Here is a 19,470-nt window from a genome sequence, read left to right on the forward strand (position 1 = left end):
TGTATACCAGCTTCAAACTGTAAAGGTCAATGCTTGCAGAAGCTATCTGACTTCACTGAATTGCAGGAAATGGACGCCGCACGACTATCGGCAGCTACGGCAGCACCGAAAAAAAAAAAAAGTAGAAGGAATGTAATCCTGTTATGCCTTGTATAGTCTACAAAACTCCACTGTGGATTTCAGTGCCCACAGTAAAAAGCTATAGGTAGGTCTGACCATTACGCAGGCATCACAGGGTTAAAAGACACGGGGACAAAGGGGGGGGGGGTGTTCATTATATTCTAGCAGCGACTAGAGCCGGTGACGAGCAGTGACACCCCTCCAATCACTATCCAGAGGATGCCCAAAGGGTGCACCGCGTTTTTATAGATTGAAATCGTTTGCGTCCATGTCGTTTTTGGCGCCAATTTCCTGCTGCATGTCTGGTGCAAGCCTATGCATATCAGGCCCGAGGAGCGTTAATTCACAAAAGACTCACGAGCCAGACGGTGACGCAGACGGTGCAGAAGATCACTGAGGGCATGAGCATGTTGAGGTAGTCGACGAGCACGTCTCGGCATCCCTGCTCGTGGTACTTGAGGCAGGCACTGCCAGAGCTCTCCACCACGCAGCATGTTCGAGGCACGAACGAGCGCGATGCCGACGAGCTGAACACCCTACGACAGGGCACAGTGTCCTCGCTTCAAGTTTCGCACACGCTTAGTCGACTCAGTTACAGTGTAGACTTGAAATTGTGAGCTATAGTTTAAACATGTCGTAGCTTTCTCAATAGTGACCAGGCCCGTAGCTGGGGGGGGGGGGGGGGGGATTTTTATGATACATGGTGTTTTACGAAAAATAAATAATGAAAATAGGCGTTTTAGTGAAGGTTTTCAGCAAGTGCCCCCCCCCCCCCCCCCGAAAAAATTTCCTGGCTACGGGCCTGATAGTGACATAACATATTCTTCACACGGTGAACTCCTTATTTAATTCTCTTTTTGGAATGAATGTATATACAAATGTGCTTAAATTTTGCTCTTAACTTTGGACGCGGGACAGATGGCAAATCTGTCCGGCGGTCATGGTTCCAGTCACATTTCTGCATTCAATATAATTAGGTTGTTGAGGCGGTCCGCATGCAGTAGGGGTATACCTAGAGGTCAAACATCATACTCCCACCTGGGAGTTTTTAGTTTTTGCCATTTACACTGATAGTACAGACGATATTTTCAACCGCGCAGAAACAGTCGGGAGCAGAGCACGACGCACTTGCGTCCTCCATCCTGGTCGGTGATGCCCGTGGTGGCCGTAGTCCAGTCGGTGTAGTTACGGACGCCGCAGCACTTGAACTCGCGGTGCAGGTTGTCGAGCTTGTCGCGCGACGAGGCGTCCACGAAGTACTGGTACATGGCGTACTTGAGGTCCTCGTCCACATCCAGCCGGGCGCGCATCACGTACCGGTACACGATGAGCGAGCTCACTGCTACGTTGACGATCACCACCACGGCCATGGCGTTGTAGACGGCGCAGCCGCGCGCGCCGCGCTCGGCCGACAGTCCGCCCTCCTTGACGCGGTCGCGCTTGCGCAGTCGCCACGAGATGCACAGCCCGAACACACTCACCACGAGAAGCACGCAGCCACTGCCCACTATGAAGACGGAGACCTGCAGGATCCAAGTGGTGAAAGATATCATGCGATAACATTTACAGCGGCATTCCGAGAGAAAGTTCGCCGTCGCCGTGATGTCACTCACGTAAAAAGTCCCAAGTCAAATAAGGTCATATATCGCGTCACGTACGCGGTATGCACCATCCGCATTCATAAGCGCCAGCCGGTGATGACTATCATAGGAAAAGAGTAAGTTTGAATACGGCGGAGGATCGTGAGCTTTTCATCGGGCGGAGGACACGCCAATCACTTCTGTAGATATTCGTTATACCATTAAAGGAAGTCGGTGCCTCACCAGGAAAGACCGGGTCCGAGAGGCGCGCCTCCCGGTTTCTTAGACCTCGGGCTACGCGGTGCGCTTCCTCGTTCTCGGTTTGTGCAGGGACCCATACTAATTCAACAATTTTGTCACTCTGGCAGTTTCTTGGAATCTTCGCCACTCGGATGTTTATGTTCTCTTTCGAGAGATTAATGATGGCTCTCTCCGAGTCGATCGTTCGAGCGGAGGCGCTCGTCATGGCCCAAGCAATAGCGGTCTCTTCAGCTTGGTGGAGGGCACCTGTACCGAGCCGGTATTGATAATCTGTCCCCCTCCGGTCACCACAATTACGGATATACCACTGGCCATTTTGTTTGGCCGCGTCAGAGAACATCTACCTCTTGGCCGCGTCCACGCACGCGACGAATTGGTTGTTTTTGTACTTTTCATAAAGGTCTTTTGTTCTGGCAGACCGCCTTCCAGCATGTCTGCCCAGCACGTTCTTGGGAAGAGGCTGCTTCACCATAGGCGTGCGCAGGGTTCAAATTCAGGAGGGTGGGGGGGGGGGCGAAAGTTCATCGCGGCCCCCCTCCCTATTGAGCCAATATATGGGGCAGACTTTGCGCCCCCCTGTCCTCAGGTGACTAGGGGGGCGGCCACCCCCCTGTGCGCACGCCTATGGGCTTCACCACGAACTGACGTCTGATCGCATGTGGTAGCGTGGTACGCACCGCCGAGTCCATAAAGGGCGAGACAGACGGTACGATTTTCCATGCGATGCGACGTCCGAAACGCCGTGGGGAAACCGGAATGGTGACCTTTCATAACATCGGACAGCCACCATTCCCTCTCTCCCACCACCGCGTCGGCCGGCACATCGCATGGAAAATCGTACAGTCTGTTTCGGCCCTTAACAGGGTTTATGCCTAGTCTGTCTAGGACACCTCTACCATAGGTACTTGACAGACGGGCTAGCTACGCATATTCATGTGCCTCAACGAGTTCATCGAGGGTGTTATGTATGCCTAATTCTAGTAATCGCTCGGAGTTTGCTTATCTAGGGAGCCCTAGGGCCGATTTGTATGCCACGCGAATTATACTATTTATTTTTTTTCCTTATCACAGAGTCGGAGGTGATAGTATGGGAAGGAGTATACAATGCGGCTGATCAGGAAAGCTTCGGTCAGCCTGCATAGGTCTGCCTCATGATGTCGCGTGGCTGTGCGCCTTAGCAGGCCACATATTTGTCAGGCCGTGGCTTGCAGGTGCGCTGTTGCTTCTGAATTATGTGTGTTGTGCTGTACTAACATTCCCAGCACTCGGATCGTTAAAACAGGTCGGACCGGTCTGTCTTCCATATCCACGCAAATAGGAGAAGCCGAGTCCCCTGCAGCCCCGCCGGGTTTGTGAGATTTATTTCTAATTACTAGAAGTTCAGATTTTTTGAGCACACAAGACCGTTTTGCTCAACAAAATTTTGTACTGTGTCTACGGCCTCCTGTACGTCTGCGATCTCACCATCCGAGCCACTGTTGGTCCAGATGGTGATGTCGTCCGCGTGGATGGAATGCTTTATGTGAAGAATCCTCTCCAGTAAGAGAGGCTGAGCTCGCATCGTTAAATAGGAAGGGGGAAAGCACTGCGCCCTGCAGGAGTGCCCCTGGTTAAACGAAAAGATCCGCTTCTGATGTCGCCCAAACGGATCTCCGCAGTTCTATCCTTAAGAAAACTGGCAATGCATGAGTGCGCTTGCCTACATTCATTTGGGTCAGATTGGCAAGGATCGACGCATGGGACCCATTGTCGAAAGCCTTGTTCACGTCCAGCCCAAGAATGGTGCGCGTGGCTCTAATATGGGACATAGATCGAGATTATCACGTTGTGTCTGCCGCACGAAATCTTGCGTAGACATATTTGGCCTGAATCCGATCATTGTGTGGGGGAAAAGCCTCTCTCTCTCTCTCTCTGAGTACTCGCTGAGTCTGTTTAAAATTGCATGCTCCAAATTGCCAAGGCATAATGAAAAGAAATGGGGCGGATATTTTCCAATTGCAACTTTTTACCTGGTTTGGGTATAAAAATTACTTTGGCATGCTTCAGCTGGTTGGTATACGGGGCCCTCTTTTCAGTGGGTAATAAATTCAATGATCTCCGTTACCGAGGGGTCATCTAGATTGCGTAGCATTTTATTGATGACGTGGTCCTCACCAGCGGCTGACGTGGTTTTGATTTTCATTAGAACCGCTCGAACCTCAGACTCCGTAATTCCTCTAATTCTTCGTTGTTTTTTCCTATGTAAGTGGCAGGTGCTTTAAGTTCTTTAGTAACTGCATCGTTATCTCCCGGAAAGGAGGGTACAATCCGCTGAAGGTCTTCCTGCGACGCCGTTTCAGTGTGGTCAGGATCAATTAGACGTTTAAGCAAGAACCACGTATTTTTACACCCTAGCTGCCCGTTGAGGCGCTCGCAAAGCTGATGCTAGTGTTTCTGGCTTAGTTGCTGTGAGTATTGCTCGATGTCCCGCTCGAGCTGTGCAATGCGTTTACGGACCGAAGCCGACATTCCGACAGGCGGACTTGTCTTCTTCAAGGATGGAACTTCAAGGAGTGTTACAGCCTTGAAGAATACAAGTCCGCCTGTCGAAACGTCGGCTATAGCGGCAACCCCGTGTTCAAAAATTTTTCATCGTCTTCAAGCATCCATATTTTCCCTGAACTGCCTTTTTTGGGGGGCTTCTTCTTGACTGTTGCACGACAGTACAAAGGTTGACATCGCTGCTTCGGCAGTGCACTTTAGGGATGGTCACGCGTCCGCCGCGGTGGAGCAGTGGTTATGGTGCTCGGCTGCTGACAGAAGGTCGCGGGTTCGATCCCGGCCGCGGCGGTCGCATTTCGAGTTGAAATGCCAGAGGACCGTGTACTGTACGATTTCAGTGCACGTTAAAGAACACCAGATGGTCTAAATTTTTGGAGCCCTCCACTACGGAGTCTCTTTTTAACGTTACCGTAATACCGGATTACGTTTACCGTGTTACGGGAACTCGAGTTTAATTTCAGCTACCCAAACGTAAACCTTCAGGTACGTACGTTCGCGCAAACCGCTAAATGGTGATTATAACTGCATTTAAACTACGTTTAATTTAGATAATATTGAATTACCGTTGCGGCAAAATCATAAATGAGGTTTTTAGTGTTTGCAGAATCTCCCGGTATACGCCGATGGTGTCGACATCTTGTGACGCTTCGTGCAACCACAGTCATGGACACGTTTGTTTTCGCCTAGTGTTTTTGAGGGAAAAAATCATTAAAAAGGCAACTCATTCGTACGTTTGTTTTCGCCTAGTGTTTTGAGGGAAAAATGATTAAAAAGGCAACTCATTCATACGTTTGTTTTCGCCTAGTGTTTTTGAGAAAAAAAAATGATTAAAAAGGCAACTCATTCGTAGTTATGCCGCTGCAAGGCATTTACACTGGAAGTAGAATGCCCGATGTTTCTGCAATAAAAATTTTGAGTCTGCCTGGTTCACCTTGGCCCCGCTAAATGGCGTCCCCTATCCAGCCTATCCGACGCAACTGACGCCACGACCAACACAGGGCACCAAGCTCCCACTGGCACTTGGATTTGAGTCATCTGAGGACAGACGCTACAATGCAGTATCGGTTGCGAAGGCCCGTCTACGAAAGTGGTGGACATTAGTGAGACGATGACTGCAATCTCCGCTCCGTTCTGTCTTAGCTTTCCTGCATTTTCTTCTTTTTTCCTTTTTTTTTCTCTTTTTCTTCTCCGGCTAGGACGCGATCATGCATCCACCCGATCTAAAGGGTACGGCCACAAATCATCATCATCATCATTATCATCATCATCAGTAAAACCGGCTTTGAGTAACTACCGAAAGGGCAAAAATGAAATAAGGAGGGAGGCATTTTACGACAATTCAATGGGAAGCGCTTTACTGTTTGAAGCGAGATCGGGTTGCCTTAGAACGGGTAGTTATAAAGCGAGGTTCAGTAAAGAAGAAGAACAATGCGCGTGCTGCGGGGAAGATCAGGAAACGGCGGAACATGTTCTGATTGAATATGGAGACATCCACCCAGGTGTACGTTTGGGCACGAGCCTACATGACGCCTTGGGTTTTAGAGACAATGGAAAGCTGAACACACCCGCGATTGAAATAAGTAAGAGACGGTTAGAGTATTGGTGGCAGAAAACTAGAGAGAAAGAACAAAAATATTGGGGAAAAAAATAAGGACATTCTGCCGTAAAGGGCAGAGAACGGAGCTGAAAACTTAAGTTGTTTTTTTTTTTCTTCTGGAGTAAAATAGATTTAATTGAAGTAAAGACACTATACGCTAAGAAAAAGAAGAGTAAAGGTCTTTTTTTTTTTTGTCGAGCCTGGTGGCACACTTGTCACCACCCCGTTATAAAGGGGACGCTCATAGCATCCATCCATCCATCCAGTAAGGGCTTTAGCGTTTGCGGATTCGGTATTTTAGATCGCTCTAGCCTCGGTAATCCGGCTGAAACAAGGCGATCGTAAGTGGCGCTCGCACTTCGGCTTATTTTGACTCGGCCCTGGACTGTCCGCAAAGCGGATGTCGCGAGTAGCCACGAACGAAGGTGAATTTGCAAGAAAGGTCGTAAACGCAAAGCCTATCCGACGAGTAGTTTACGTTTCGTAAAGGTTCGCGCATGCGTAGATTCCATCCGGTATCCGGTAGCACGGTAACGTAAAGAAGTATACGTACAAGCAGTGGCGTAGCCGGCGGGGGGCACCCCCAAAATTTTTCAATTTTGCATGTGTAATTTGTGTATATATACACGCATACTACAAACGCACGCACGAACATACATAAAGTATGGTTGACCCCACCCCCAGCAAAAGAACTGGCTACGTTACTCCCCCCCTCCCCCCTAGTGACACGGGCCAATCCAGGGCGTAGCCAAGGGGGGGTTGGGGGGTTCAACCCCACCCCCCGAAAATTTTCAGTTTTGCTTGTGTATATATACACGCACACATACAAACTCACGCACGCACATACATAAAGTATGGTTGAACCGCCCCCCCCCCCACCCCGAAAAAAATTTCTGGTTACGCCCCTGGGCCAATCATTGACGCTATCAAAATAGCGATGCTGGTGCAACGCCCGGCAGAAGAAAACCTTTCAATAAAGTGTTACGGCGGCGGTGTGACGTGATGCGCGACTCGTGACTTTCCCGCATGTGACGGCGACCTGAAGGCTAATGCGCGTTAAATCATATGGAAACACGCTACATCATATCAGTGTATGGCGCTCACGTGACAACCTCGTGCGATCCTTCTTTTTGCAGCTGTTACTGTTCTTTGCACCGGAGACTCAGTAGACAAAAGCCAATAGAAGCTCTCCCCCTTTTTTTCCTTACCAGTGAGAGGTGGTGTCCTGGCATGAGGGCGAGGATGTGCCTCTTCCATCGGACTCCGAAGCTGGCGCCGAGCAGCGTGATACCCACGGCCAGGGTGGCGACCAGGGCGTTGCCCCAGAAGAGCCCGTTGGCCAGGACGAGCCGCATGGCTCTGGGCGCCCGAGGCACGGCGGCTGCTGGACGCGTCGGTTCAATGGGCAACCGCCTTGCTCGCTTCTCGTTCCATGGCGATTACCCACTACGTTTGTACATCTGGAAAACAACCCACTACGTGGGTTGTTTTCCAGATGTTCCAGGCTACGCCGAGATACTCTGACCATGACTTATCGCACGTATGTTCGTCTGGTGGGCCAGCATACAAATTAATCCTTTGGTTTTAAGGCCTTAGATGCCTCATCAAATATACGAAAAGTGACCGTCGGCGACATCACGAGTAATGCAGAAAATCATCACCATGTGATGACGTCATCCCGACGTCACACATCGCGAACATTTGTGACGTCATTATGAAAAAAGCAGAAGTTCAGGGGACGATGAAAGCTAGACGAGATGAAAAACTCGTGGACACGGGGTGCCGCTGGAGCCGACGTTTCTACGAGCGGACTTGTCTTCTTCAAGGCCTTGACGAAGACAAGTCCGCTTGTCGAGTGTTCTTCGTCACGTCATAGTGATGTCACTGTGACGTCACATCATCACATAGAATCGTCACTTGGTGATAGGAGGGCCAATCGTGGAGGCGCTTGAGGAGCAGTAAGCTTGCAATGACTGCGGTCTCGGAGGCAGTGCAAAACCGAGTGCTGAAAGCTTTCGGGGCCGGGGGGATCGATAGAATCGACAGAGAAGAAAAAGAAGATGGCTTTCGCCTTCGAGTCATCTTAGGCAAATGCATAGCGGACACTGAGCTTTTCAGAGCGAGAACCTGTGCAGAGTTGACTTGAAGTGACAAAATTTACGACTCTACGGATATATCAAAAAGTACGGATGCAAGCATGGACTCTTGCAGATCCCTTAAAGGGACATGCAACCGCTCAGAACTCGAATTTAGGTAACCCCACTAATGGAAAGGTTGTATATCGTATTGGCTAAAACGAGCACTGTTCTTTCTCATTAGACGCGGATTTATATTCGTATTTATTCACTAGAGTCACTTCTAGCGTCTCACGCGACAAAAAAGCGAAGAAGGATATGATGGCGATCTCGTGACCTTTACTGGTGCACGAGGTTAATACTCGCTATATCAGTGTTGAAGTACAGTACACATTTTCTATTATAATCTTTTTCTGACCTAAAATTTTTTCTGACCTAAAATGTACCGATAAGCCTTCGTTTGTAGTGAGCATAACAGTGGCGCCGCGTTCGCTTGACGTATGATCCGATGCTCATGAACGCTCAAGCGAAATAGTGACAAACGAATCGAAGCTGAACAAAAAGGGGAACGAGGAGCAAACAACCGATCGCCGATAGCGCAGGAAAACACGTATCGCAATAAAACGAAAAAATAAACAAAAAATGCCGAAGGCCGATGCATCGAGGCAGGGGCCCTTTGGCACATGGACGCCATAGCTGTGCGGCGAAACCGTCGCGCGCGCATATATAACGTCCTCACGCGACTGCGCTAGATGTGGCCGCAGATATTTTATCCCAATCAGTTAACAGCGAGCGTCGTCTCGCACCCACGGTGGCATCGCATGGGGGAACGCAGCAGCGAAGGTTGTCCGAGGTCGCATGCACTGTATGTATACAGAACGAAGGGAATGGTGTGTGTGTGTGTGTGTGTGTGTGTGTGTGTGTGTGTGTGTGTGTGTGTGTGTGTGTGTGTGTGTGTGTGTGTGTGTGTGTGTGTGTGTGTGTGTGTGTGTGTGTTTACAGCTAACAGACAGTTAAGCCCTTTCTGTCGGTGGGCTCTGAAACCACCGATGGAAAGGGTGTTAAGTCAAAATCATTACACTACAGTTAGGGTGGCTACTACAGTTAAGCACAACAAAAAATGTCCGCTATGCTTTCCTTGGCGTAACTGTCTGTTGGTTTCGTCAGTTGTGCACACTACACTACACCCTCATATCAGGCCCGTAGCCAGGAATTTTTTTCGGGGGGGGGGGGGGCACTTGCTGAAAGCCTTGACTATATTTGAGAAAAACGCAGATTTTCATTATTTATTTTCGGTAAAACACCATGTATCATAAATATTTCGGGGGGGGGGGGCTGCCCCCCCCTGGCTACGGGCCTGCCTCATATATATATATATATATATATATATATATATATATATATATATATATATATATATATATATATATATATATATATATATATATAGCCGACGTAACCGCCCCCCCTCCCCCCGCTCTGTGCGCCGGCCTGTGGATACACGACGTTGAGATCGGGCAGAACCAACTGCACCAAGAACCGGCGTCGGCAAGCGTGGATTCCTTCCGTCCGACACATCCGCGCTGAACTACGTGGGCGGCTATTGTGGGAAGAGACAGGAAGAACGCCCCCGGGGAACGCAACGTATGCGTATTGCCGGGCGCGTGGCTTCAGTCAAGTGTGCGCCGCCGTACACGTGTGCACACAACTCGGCCCTAAATAAATCTGTGCAGTACAGCGGAGGCTGTACGAATCCACGACCGCGTCACGGCTGCAGTGAACTTGTGCGATAACCGCTCGTAATTTTAACGGAAAGAGAAACAAGGTTTAGTAACATGCTCAAGATGTTATGGTCTGGTTTGTCGCCCGGCTTGCTAGTTTCATGGCGCTGATAATAATGGTGTGTACAATGATCTCTCCCTCTCTCTCTGTCTCTCTCTCACACACACGCACACACAAGGGATAACTACAAGTTGGCTCGCAGAGTCGTTAGATTGAAGGCAATTCGTTATCCGCTGATGTGGCTATAGCTGGGTATAAATACACAGTGACATTAAGTGCAACGCATTTGGGTAACAGAGTAACAGAACGGGTGTCAAGCGAGACGAGGAAATAATCAGGGCTCATGATTAGAGGGTGTCATGAGAACTTGCAAGCGTACGATTGAGTCGGCTGGCACAAATTGGAGATTGCTGGCATCGCAGCGAGAGAGGTCATTGTCACTCACGGAACATGAGAATGACGTTGATGATTATGACATTGATGATGAACGGGACAATATCATAAGTTATGACCTCCTGTCAAACTGTCTGTTCCGTCAACTCAAAAGAACAAAAATTAAGAAAACAAAAATAAAAAACCGCATGCGAAAAAAATTCGGCAGATCCCACGCGTTGTGGGAATCGGTTTCACGCGAAGCAGTCAGCGAGTACTTCTATGCTGTATTTTATGGCTTTGAGCCAAGCGTTACGACGTGGATCGACGTGTTGTTGTAAGTGTAGTAGCTGTGTGCACATCGTGGGCTTACTAGGCACGTCGACAACACTGGCGTTTATAGGGTAACTTATGGTGCGACGTAACGTCAGCCTTCACGTTAGAGTACATGTACGTTAGTATTATTGAAACTAAGTGCTCTATATGGTGCAATCGTGTGAATGTCATACGTAACTTTCGTTAATGTATTCGTCCGGGGTCGAGCAATGGTTCAATATAGCTTGCTGAATCGTAAGAATACAAATGTAATGTTTATTACACTGCTATAAAAGCGGAGCCCACACTGGAACTACAGACGTTATTCTGACATGACGCCTGTATCGTAGGAGTACATATGTAGTGTTTATTGCTTTCTGGCAAAATTAGATAGCCAGCATCACAACCACAGTTGACGTTGCACTGACATTACGCCTGCATAGGCTCTTTTTCCAAACCAGTTCGTAGATTTGGCGTGGCTCTGTGGTAGAGTACCTGACTGCCACACAAAATGCTTGGGCTCGATTCCTGTTAGGATCCTCATTTTTATTCTTTCCATTTGTCGGGTCAACAACGCTGCCGATGTCGGTTTTTCTTAACGCTCTCACATTTAAATTAACAATGTCTGTTCTTGCCGGTCCCGGGTAGATATAAACTGTCAATCACCTGTGGCGCATACCCGTGCACCGCGGCCCGTGGTAAACGGGTATGTGCCACACGTGTCCGGAGGAAAGGGTTTCACGACGTACGCGACAGGAATGCTATTCATATTTGCTATTCATGTTTCAATTATAGTGTTAAACACAACTGTCTGTGTGCTGCAGCCTTGTAATGGGGGCGGCGGGCTCGTCAAGCTGCCGAAAGACAGTTTTTATTCGCCGCTCCTTTGTCTATTTTGAAATGGACAAAAATAAAGTTGATTGATTGATTGATCATGACCCAACAGTCATATTCGTCAAATGCTCTTACCCTCCCATGATCTATCTATCTATCTATCTATCTATCTATCTATCTATCTATCTATCTATCTATCTATCTATCTATCTATCTATCTATCTATCTATCTATCTATCTATCTATCTATCTATCTATCTATCTATCTATCTATCTATCTATCTATCTATCTATCTATCTATCTATCTATCTATCTATCTATCTATCTATCTATCTATCTATCTATCTATCTATCTATCTATCTATCTATCTATCTATCTATCTATCTATCTTATTTCATCCCCTAGTTTGAATTACTAGATGATCGTCACTTTAGCCGCTATTACACCGTAACTTTGGTTCGTGCTCCTAAATAAATAACTAAAAAAGCAGAAATGGAGAAATAACGATTTTTTTTCGTAATCTACTGCATACTATTTTCGACTGTAATCGAGCGAGACCTTTGTCGTCTTGGCCAGCATCTTTCGTTGGCTAAGTAGCTTTCTCTTTGACAAATCCGTATTGAATTTCTTCCTATAGGTTCGCGCTACAAACAGGTGGTTCAAAATGTTTCCCTTTCACCTCCTTCAAGAGGCATGAATTAGCGCAGTCCAGCATAATGCTGCAATCAGGCACGTAGCCAGGATTTTTTTTCGGGAGAAGGGGGGGGGGGGGCAAAGCTTAATTGTTCGAAATAAAGTCTTTCCATGGCAAAAAGAAAAAAAAAGTTGCCCAGGAATATAGAAGGCTGGACGAATTTCGGGGGGAGGGGGCCCTGCCTACGTGCCTGGCGTGCAGTAGAAACAAAGTTGGAAAACATAATTTAAATTTGTGCAAGGGAGAAACACAAAGACACACCTAGTTCATCTGTTTTCAAATCGTGTTTTCCAAATATCACCAACTTCCCCAAGAGGGAGTCTTATTTAACAAAAACAAACAAACAAAAGGCCGGTAGTCGGGCGAGTTGGTGATATTCCATGTTAATATCGCAGCACACACCACAGTGAAGTGACTTTCTTTCCGAGGCTAAGGTGCGTTTGGCTATGATTGGTCAAGACTACAGGTTGCCCCCGACTCATTAAAAAACAGAAGGATTTTGACGAACTCAGCGTCAGACTATAGATGGCGCGCTAAGCTCTGTCTTGCGCAACGCTGCACTCAACTGTTTGAGGCAGAGCACACACAAGGCGTCGGTTCGCGTTGAACTCAAGTGACCCTGCCCGTGTCGTCCTTAATCTCACCCTTGCATACTACAGCACACCGCCCGGACGGGTGCGCGAGGCTTATTCTGTACATTGTTTCTCTTTAAAAAAGGGGGAGAGAAAACAACAAAAAATGCATGCAGCTTCGTGGAAACAGCGCCAGGCGGGCCACCATTGCGTTAATCCGCCCGAGAAAATAGGCCCCTGCATCGCAAGCGCTTATTGACCGCTCCTTCCCCACATATGGGCTTTGCTATTAAATAAGAGCTAGTATGGCTAAGCAATAATGGTGCTAGATCAAAAAGTACGCATGACTGCACGCCGGAAATAGATGCACACATTTAAAGGACAACGGAAGCGATTGTTTCCGACGACGTGAGCTTCATATCAACAATTGAAAGGCTTATTTGAGATTTCGCAAATACGTATACGACGCATTTACAATCTCGAGTGCTTATTTTTCGGTCAAGTTTGTCTTTCGTCCACATTTTTTCGAGTTATTCGTTTTTTCTCAGGGACTGCTATCGATGGTATATTAGCTCGGTAAGTATGTATATGTTGATGAAGCAGAATATGAAGGATAATTAGGATTAATGAAATGATCGCTTGAGCGTAGCCATCATAGGCGTGCGCACGGGCAGGGTGGGGGGTAAGGGGGCAGCTCCCCCCCCCCTAATCAGTTAAGAGGGGGGCGCAAAATCTACTCCATACTTTTAGTGAGTCGGACTGTGCCGTCATTGTTCAAAGAGAAGGGTAATGGTCACGTAGGTTTTTAACGATAATGGCAGCCGATGCTGCCTGATGTTGCATTCGAAGAAGTTTGTATCCTCAAGACTATGACACATACCCACTCTGAGGTGTTGGCCAAGACTGCGTGTTATATCATTTCGATGGTAACATGAAGAATGCTTATTAATAAAAAAAAGTAAAAAAAATAGAAAGAAGAAAGTGTTTACTTCCTACCTTTAGTCGCGCAAAACAAGGGACCAAAGACAGGTCACTGTAAGAAGCATGTCATCATTTTACTTCCGTTTGTTTTTGTCATCTATTGTGAAGCGTGTTGTCATTTTTACTCGACAAACGAGGGGGGGGGGGTCTGTGATGAACCTCCGGCCTCCCTGCGGTCAGTTCTTGGTACTTTCGACCTCACGCAGTGTCATATCGTCCACAGTACGACATGGCGATGCGAAATTTGCAAAACACATACTTTAAAAGGCAGTTATACTATACATAGTGCTCTAGTTATATATATATATCATCTATAATTCGTAACTGTCAAGAGGCGCTCCCGCGTCGTCCGCTTAATTAGCTCCCGAGAGCAGACGACGAGACCACGGATGAACACAGCTGTGCACCGGTGCGCGCGCTCTCCCGATTGGTCGAGACAAACCATGGAATCCCGCGCGCTGCACTCTTTTAGCGAAACATAGCGTGAAAGAAGGAGCGGCCGCAATCGCACTTGTCAGCCGGATTTTTCTTGCTACGCAAACCGCGTGCGTTAGGGCACGTGGTGTCCTCGGCCCCGCCATGATACTTCCTGGTAAACCGAAAGTAACGGACCGCGTAGAAGAAACAAGGACTCAGCTCGTCTACGCGACCAAGCTGGCGGATGAAAGAACGGGCGTGTGTGCACTTAGTGCCAGACATTCGGTGGGTCTGCTCTGTAAACGTTGATTGTGGTTTCTGTATTCTTTGCTCAACGTTGCGGGAGCGGTTGGTTTCGCGGATTCTTTGTCGCTATTTATTCTTCCCCTTTGAGCTGAGCGGACGAATGAGACTTTCGGAGAGCGGGTAGCTAAAAAAGACCGGGAAATTTGGAGACGAAAATTACATAAACAAAAGCAAACATGGCCAAATTAGTCTGAAGGCGAAGGGTGACAACGAAGGATATGGTGATTTTGCCATAAGACATCGGAAGTGAAAGCACGCTAAGTGCCCGAGCATCTGGAAAGTGATAACGGTCGTCCCTGGACAATATATATATATATATATATATATATATATATATATATATATATATATATATATATATATATATATATATATATATATATATATAAGCAAACATGGCCAAATTAGTCTGAAGGCGAAGGTGAATATATATATATATATATATATATATATATATATATATATATATATAGAGAGAGAGAGAGAGAGAGAGAGAGAGAGATAAAAGGAATGAAACGGGAAGGAGATAGAAAGGCGCACAAAAGCGCGGACATGACAAAATTTAGGATCGATTACTGAACAAAACGGAACTATACTGACAGAGATGTGACCGATTACATTTCACGACTAGGGCTTTTTGCCGAAAGCAGACCTTCTGTCGGTGTAATGGATCGGTAAACTTTTCGAATTTTAGCAACTTTATTGCTAGTGCAAGTTGTTCACGTTGCTCTTATGTGTGGACCGACGGATGGATTAAAGTTTTCACTTTTGCATGTGTCATACAGACGCAGACATACAAACACACGCATGAACATACAGATAGATTGGTTGAACCCCCCCCCCCCCCCTTAAAAAAAGGATGTATGGCTAAGCCCCTATCAGCCTATTTTGTGTCAAATGCAGGACGAAGGCTTCTTCCAGTGATCTGCAGTTTTGCCCTACCTTAAGCGAGCCGATTTTATTTTATCACTGCGAACTCGTTAATTTCGTTGCTCCCATCTAACTCGCTAGTTAAACTCTATAGCCTTTCGCGCGCGAGAAGTAGATTGGCACGATGCATAGCAGAGGCGGCAGGCGCACAGTAAACACCCCCGCGGGCGACGTAACGGTAGCGCACGCGAGGTAAAAGAGAGAAAGAAGGGACCCCCCTCCCCTGTGACCCCTGGCGCCCCCCTGCGGCAAGGCGAGACCGCGGAGGAGCGCGCCGCCAGCAGCGGCGGTCGGCGGCCGCCCTCGCGACGACGTTTCGCAAGCGGAGAGCGACGACGCGCATTGCCGCCGGCGCCAGCCACACGACGACTGAAGAAACATGCTTTCTCCCGAGAAGGACGACGGCGGCTCTTCGCAGGCGCACCACCGCCCGACGTCAACGCCGACTGCGCTCGGGTGAGTAGTCGCACGGTTTTGCAGTGACACTATTTGTATACTACATCCTGGGGTTGTCCTTTACGAGTGAGACGAACTCCATGTCCTTGCGAACTGCTCAAACGCTGATCAGTACGCCAACCGATGCCGTGATCGGGCTCGATACTGCCGCCCGAAGCATAGTGCACGCGCAGTAGACGCCGAAAGCCACCGCCCGTTGTCGTCTACGCCGATTGCGCATGGGTGAGTCGACAGTTTTGCAGTTGACACTACTCCTGGAGTTGTACTTTACAAGCGAGACAAACGCTTTTTTTTTCTTTGCGAAATGTTCAAACGTACGCTTACGGCTTGCGTGATCGGTCTCTATAACATATATCGCTAGAAGCATATACAGGCACAATTATGCTTAGGCAGCACGAACTCGCTTTTCCTTTACGATTTTGACTGCACAGTTGCTGTCGCGAGACCGCCATGGGAGCGCACAGTGCACGCGTACAGTAGGCGCCCAAAGTTAACGGACCGGGAGATCTCCGAACATCTGAAGTTATGACCTTATCCAGCGCGTAATCTCAACGCGTTGTTTGCATACGCTATAGGACATGCTGTAAATACGAATTCTGTAGGTACCATGGCGGAAAACCTTCTTAGATCTCGCGATCCTGAAAACTTGCCAGAATACGGTAAGAGCGAGTGAGCGCGCTGGAAGCTAAGGTACGATGTCCTTGCGCATGTAAGTGGCGTCACGGAGCTTAGGCAAGTCCACGATGGTAACAGATCGTCTGCTTGAATTGTGTAAATCGAAATGGTGCAGGAATGGCATAGAACACTAAAGATAATTTACTTTAATAAAAGCTCAAATATGCAAGCATCGCACTTCTACATAAGCGTCCGCAATCACGCACACGAATCATCCCCCCCCCCCCCCCCAAAAAAAAAAAGCGCTCGTGCGCGAGTTCTTTGGTTCATTACACGAAGCAGCGCGACGCGAGAGGGACTGGAAGAGAAGCTGCAGAAACACATCGCTAACTTTCAACTAAAAACTTTATTTTGCGATCACTCATGCTATTTGTACAAAGGCAGCGGACCGATAGCAAAGTCAAGGAGACAACAAACGAAGACGGATAGATAGTAAACAACATACAAAGATATCGGTCCGCTTCCTCTGTATAAACAGCATGTGTGATCGCAAAACAAAGATTTTAGTTGAAAGTTAGCGATGTGTTTCTGGCTTCTCTCTCCGTACATGTCGTGTTACGAACCAGCAACGTGTCCTTGCAGAGTTCTTTGGTTGTTTGAGCGAGTGCGTGTGCGTGTGTGTGCATATTGACGAAATGGTGTTACACGGCGCACGAGCCGACGTGCTTATTTAAGAAAAAGACGAAGGGATGACAGTAAATCACGTAATCCCTATCTCCACATTAGAAGGAACGGAAAGATGTGGAGTGCATGCATTCAAATCTGAGACGTGTGTCAAGTGGGACTTGATCAACGAAGAGAACAGAAACGAGTAAACTGAAAGACGCGTTAGCCGTGTGTTAATATCCGGCCTCATTTTACAGATCTTCCTTCGTGAACTTAGCAATATTTTAAAATGAGATTCGTGTATACAGCACTTTTTTTTTTTTCATTCCTATGCGTCTTCCTATCTTCTTGCGATGCACCACCGATCTTGTAATAATAGACATACCCGCCATGGTGACATACCCGCCATGGTGGTCTAGCGGTTATGGTGCTCGGCTGCTGACCCGAAGGTCGCGGGATCGAATCCCGGCCGCGGCGGCCGCATTTCGATGGAGGCGAAATGCTAGAGCTCCGTGTACTTAGATTTAGGTGCACGTTAAAGAACCCCCACAGGTGGTCGAAATTTCCGGAGCCCTTCACTGCGGCATCCCTCGTAATCATATCGTGGTTTCGGGACGTAAAACCCCGACAATTATTTTATGATAATGACACCTTTCAGAACCGACACGGATATCCCCGATCGCCGTGCAGCGAGCAAGCATCCGTTGTTATCAAGATCGAAAGATATGGTGTTATATGCATATATGGAAAAGAGCAATAATCTTCTCATTTGTCCAGCCAATAGTACAGAGGTCGTCAAGTGTAAACAGTGAACGTTCCAAAAGAAGCCCTATCGTCTTCTTCCCTCTCCTAAGACGGCGGCGTCAATATGCTATATCAGAAGCAACGAACGCGGTTGTTGAAGTGCTTCGTTGTTCTAGAGTGGGTGCAGCGCGTTGACGGTCCAAATTACCAGTCTTATAATATTAGGTCGTGTTTTATGTGCCGGGACCAAGATATGGTTATCAGACACGCGAGGGACTCCAGATTAATTTCGACCACCACGTGAGGTTCTTAAAGTGTACCTGAATGTAAGCACGCGGGCGTTCTTTGCATTTCGCCCCATTCAAAGTTGGGCCGCAGTGCAGGAAATCGAACCCGCGCCCTCGAGCTTGGCAGCGTGACACCCTACGTTGGCTTGTTCTGGTCATATTATATATAGTGGCAGGTATGTTATCTATCTATCTATCTATCTATCTATCTATCTATCTATCTATCTATCTATCTATCTATCTATCTATCTATCTATCTATCTATCTATCTATCTATCTATCTATCTATCTATCTATCTATCTATCTATCTATCTCTGTCTGTATGTCTGTCTGTCTGTCTGTCTGTCTGTCTGTCTGTCTGTCTGTCTGTCTGTAGAAATCAGTAGAAAACCCTCGGTAACAGCAACAAGAGAGGAAAGGCTTATTTGACGTTTCGACCGGACTCCGGTCGAAACGTCGAATAAGCCTGTCATCTCTTGTTGCTGTTACCGAGGGTCGTCTTCTCATTTCCGTCTACTACACACCTTCGGCCCCATTGCCACCATGTACAGTGTCGTCCACTCTTAGGGTGAACACGGATCAGCATGGCCGCGCTCTGCGCATCGAAACGAAACGGCGCAGACGCTTGGGAACGTGCTCCTCTTGCTGTACTACAGGGAAGCGATCACGGGCGTGCCAGCACCGGCGTTGGCTGGATGCACTGGCGCTTCGCAGAGCGCGGCCACGCTGAGCCATGTTCACCCTAAGAGTGGACGGCACTGTACGTTGCTATATATACATATATAAATATAAGTTTTGGAATGTATACCGGAGAAGGACTACGTATGCTATATGAAGTAACCTGACGTGATCATTTGGCGCTTCCCATAGCCACAGAAAGAAAAACAAAAGAAAATAAAGGAAAAAAAAAGTCGTCTGCGGGAGTGTTTATGGCAAGTGTGCAATGTATTACTGCCGTCCCTTCCTTATGGACCCGTCTTGTTGATTCACACGGGAACACGACAGTGCCGGAGAAACGTTAACGACTTTTTTTTTAATGCTTTGCATTGCTGCTGACTATGTGCGTCGGCGAAAGGAGGCGATTACGTGGCAGTATGCGTGACACAACCCCGAGAAAAAAAAAAAGGAAGACTAATTACTTCAGTGCTTCTTCGTGCACATATTTGCATTGAGTATGAATCCATTGCGAGAAGTTGTCAGGTGATGCGGTAGCTACTCCACAAGCACTTCCGTCACCTCTTGCTGCAAGTGAACATGCTTTATGCTTTTTCCTGTGGGTGCACTCTTTTGGTCCTCCTGCTTCCATCAGTTCTGCTACAAAT

At 47.7% G+C, this 19,470-nt stretch overlaps 1 protein-coding gene across 1 annotated transcript; it reads right to left on the reverse strand.

Annotated features, from left to right (window-relative positions):
- Positions 1 to 1,208: 1,208 nt before the first annotated feature.
- Positions 1,209 to 7,544, reverse strand: LOC125756388 (tetraspanin-3-like). The gene is made up of 2 exons (XM_049411086.1): positions 7,308 to 7,544; positions 1,209 to 1,643 (listed from the first exon to the last, which is right to left on the reverse strand). Exons 1-2 carry the CDS (start codon positions 7,452 to 7,454, stop codon positions 1,209 to 1,211), a joined length of 582 nt encoding a protein of 193 aa, XP_049267043.1. The 5' UTR covers positions 7,455 to 7,544.
- Between the last annotated feature and the right edge of the window lie 11,926 nt (positions 7,545 to 19,470).

This window comes from Rhipicephalus sanguineus, chromosome 11, assembly GCF_013339695.2.
Source record: "Rhipicephalus sanguineus isolate Rsan-2018 chromosome 11, BIME_Rsan_1.4, whole genome shotgun sequence".
NCBI lineage: Eukaryota > Metazoa > Arthropoda > Arachnida > Ixodida > Ixodidae > Rhipicephalus > Rhipicephalus sanguineus.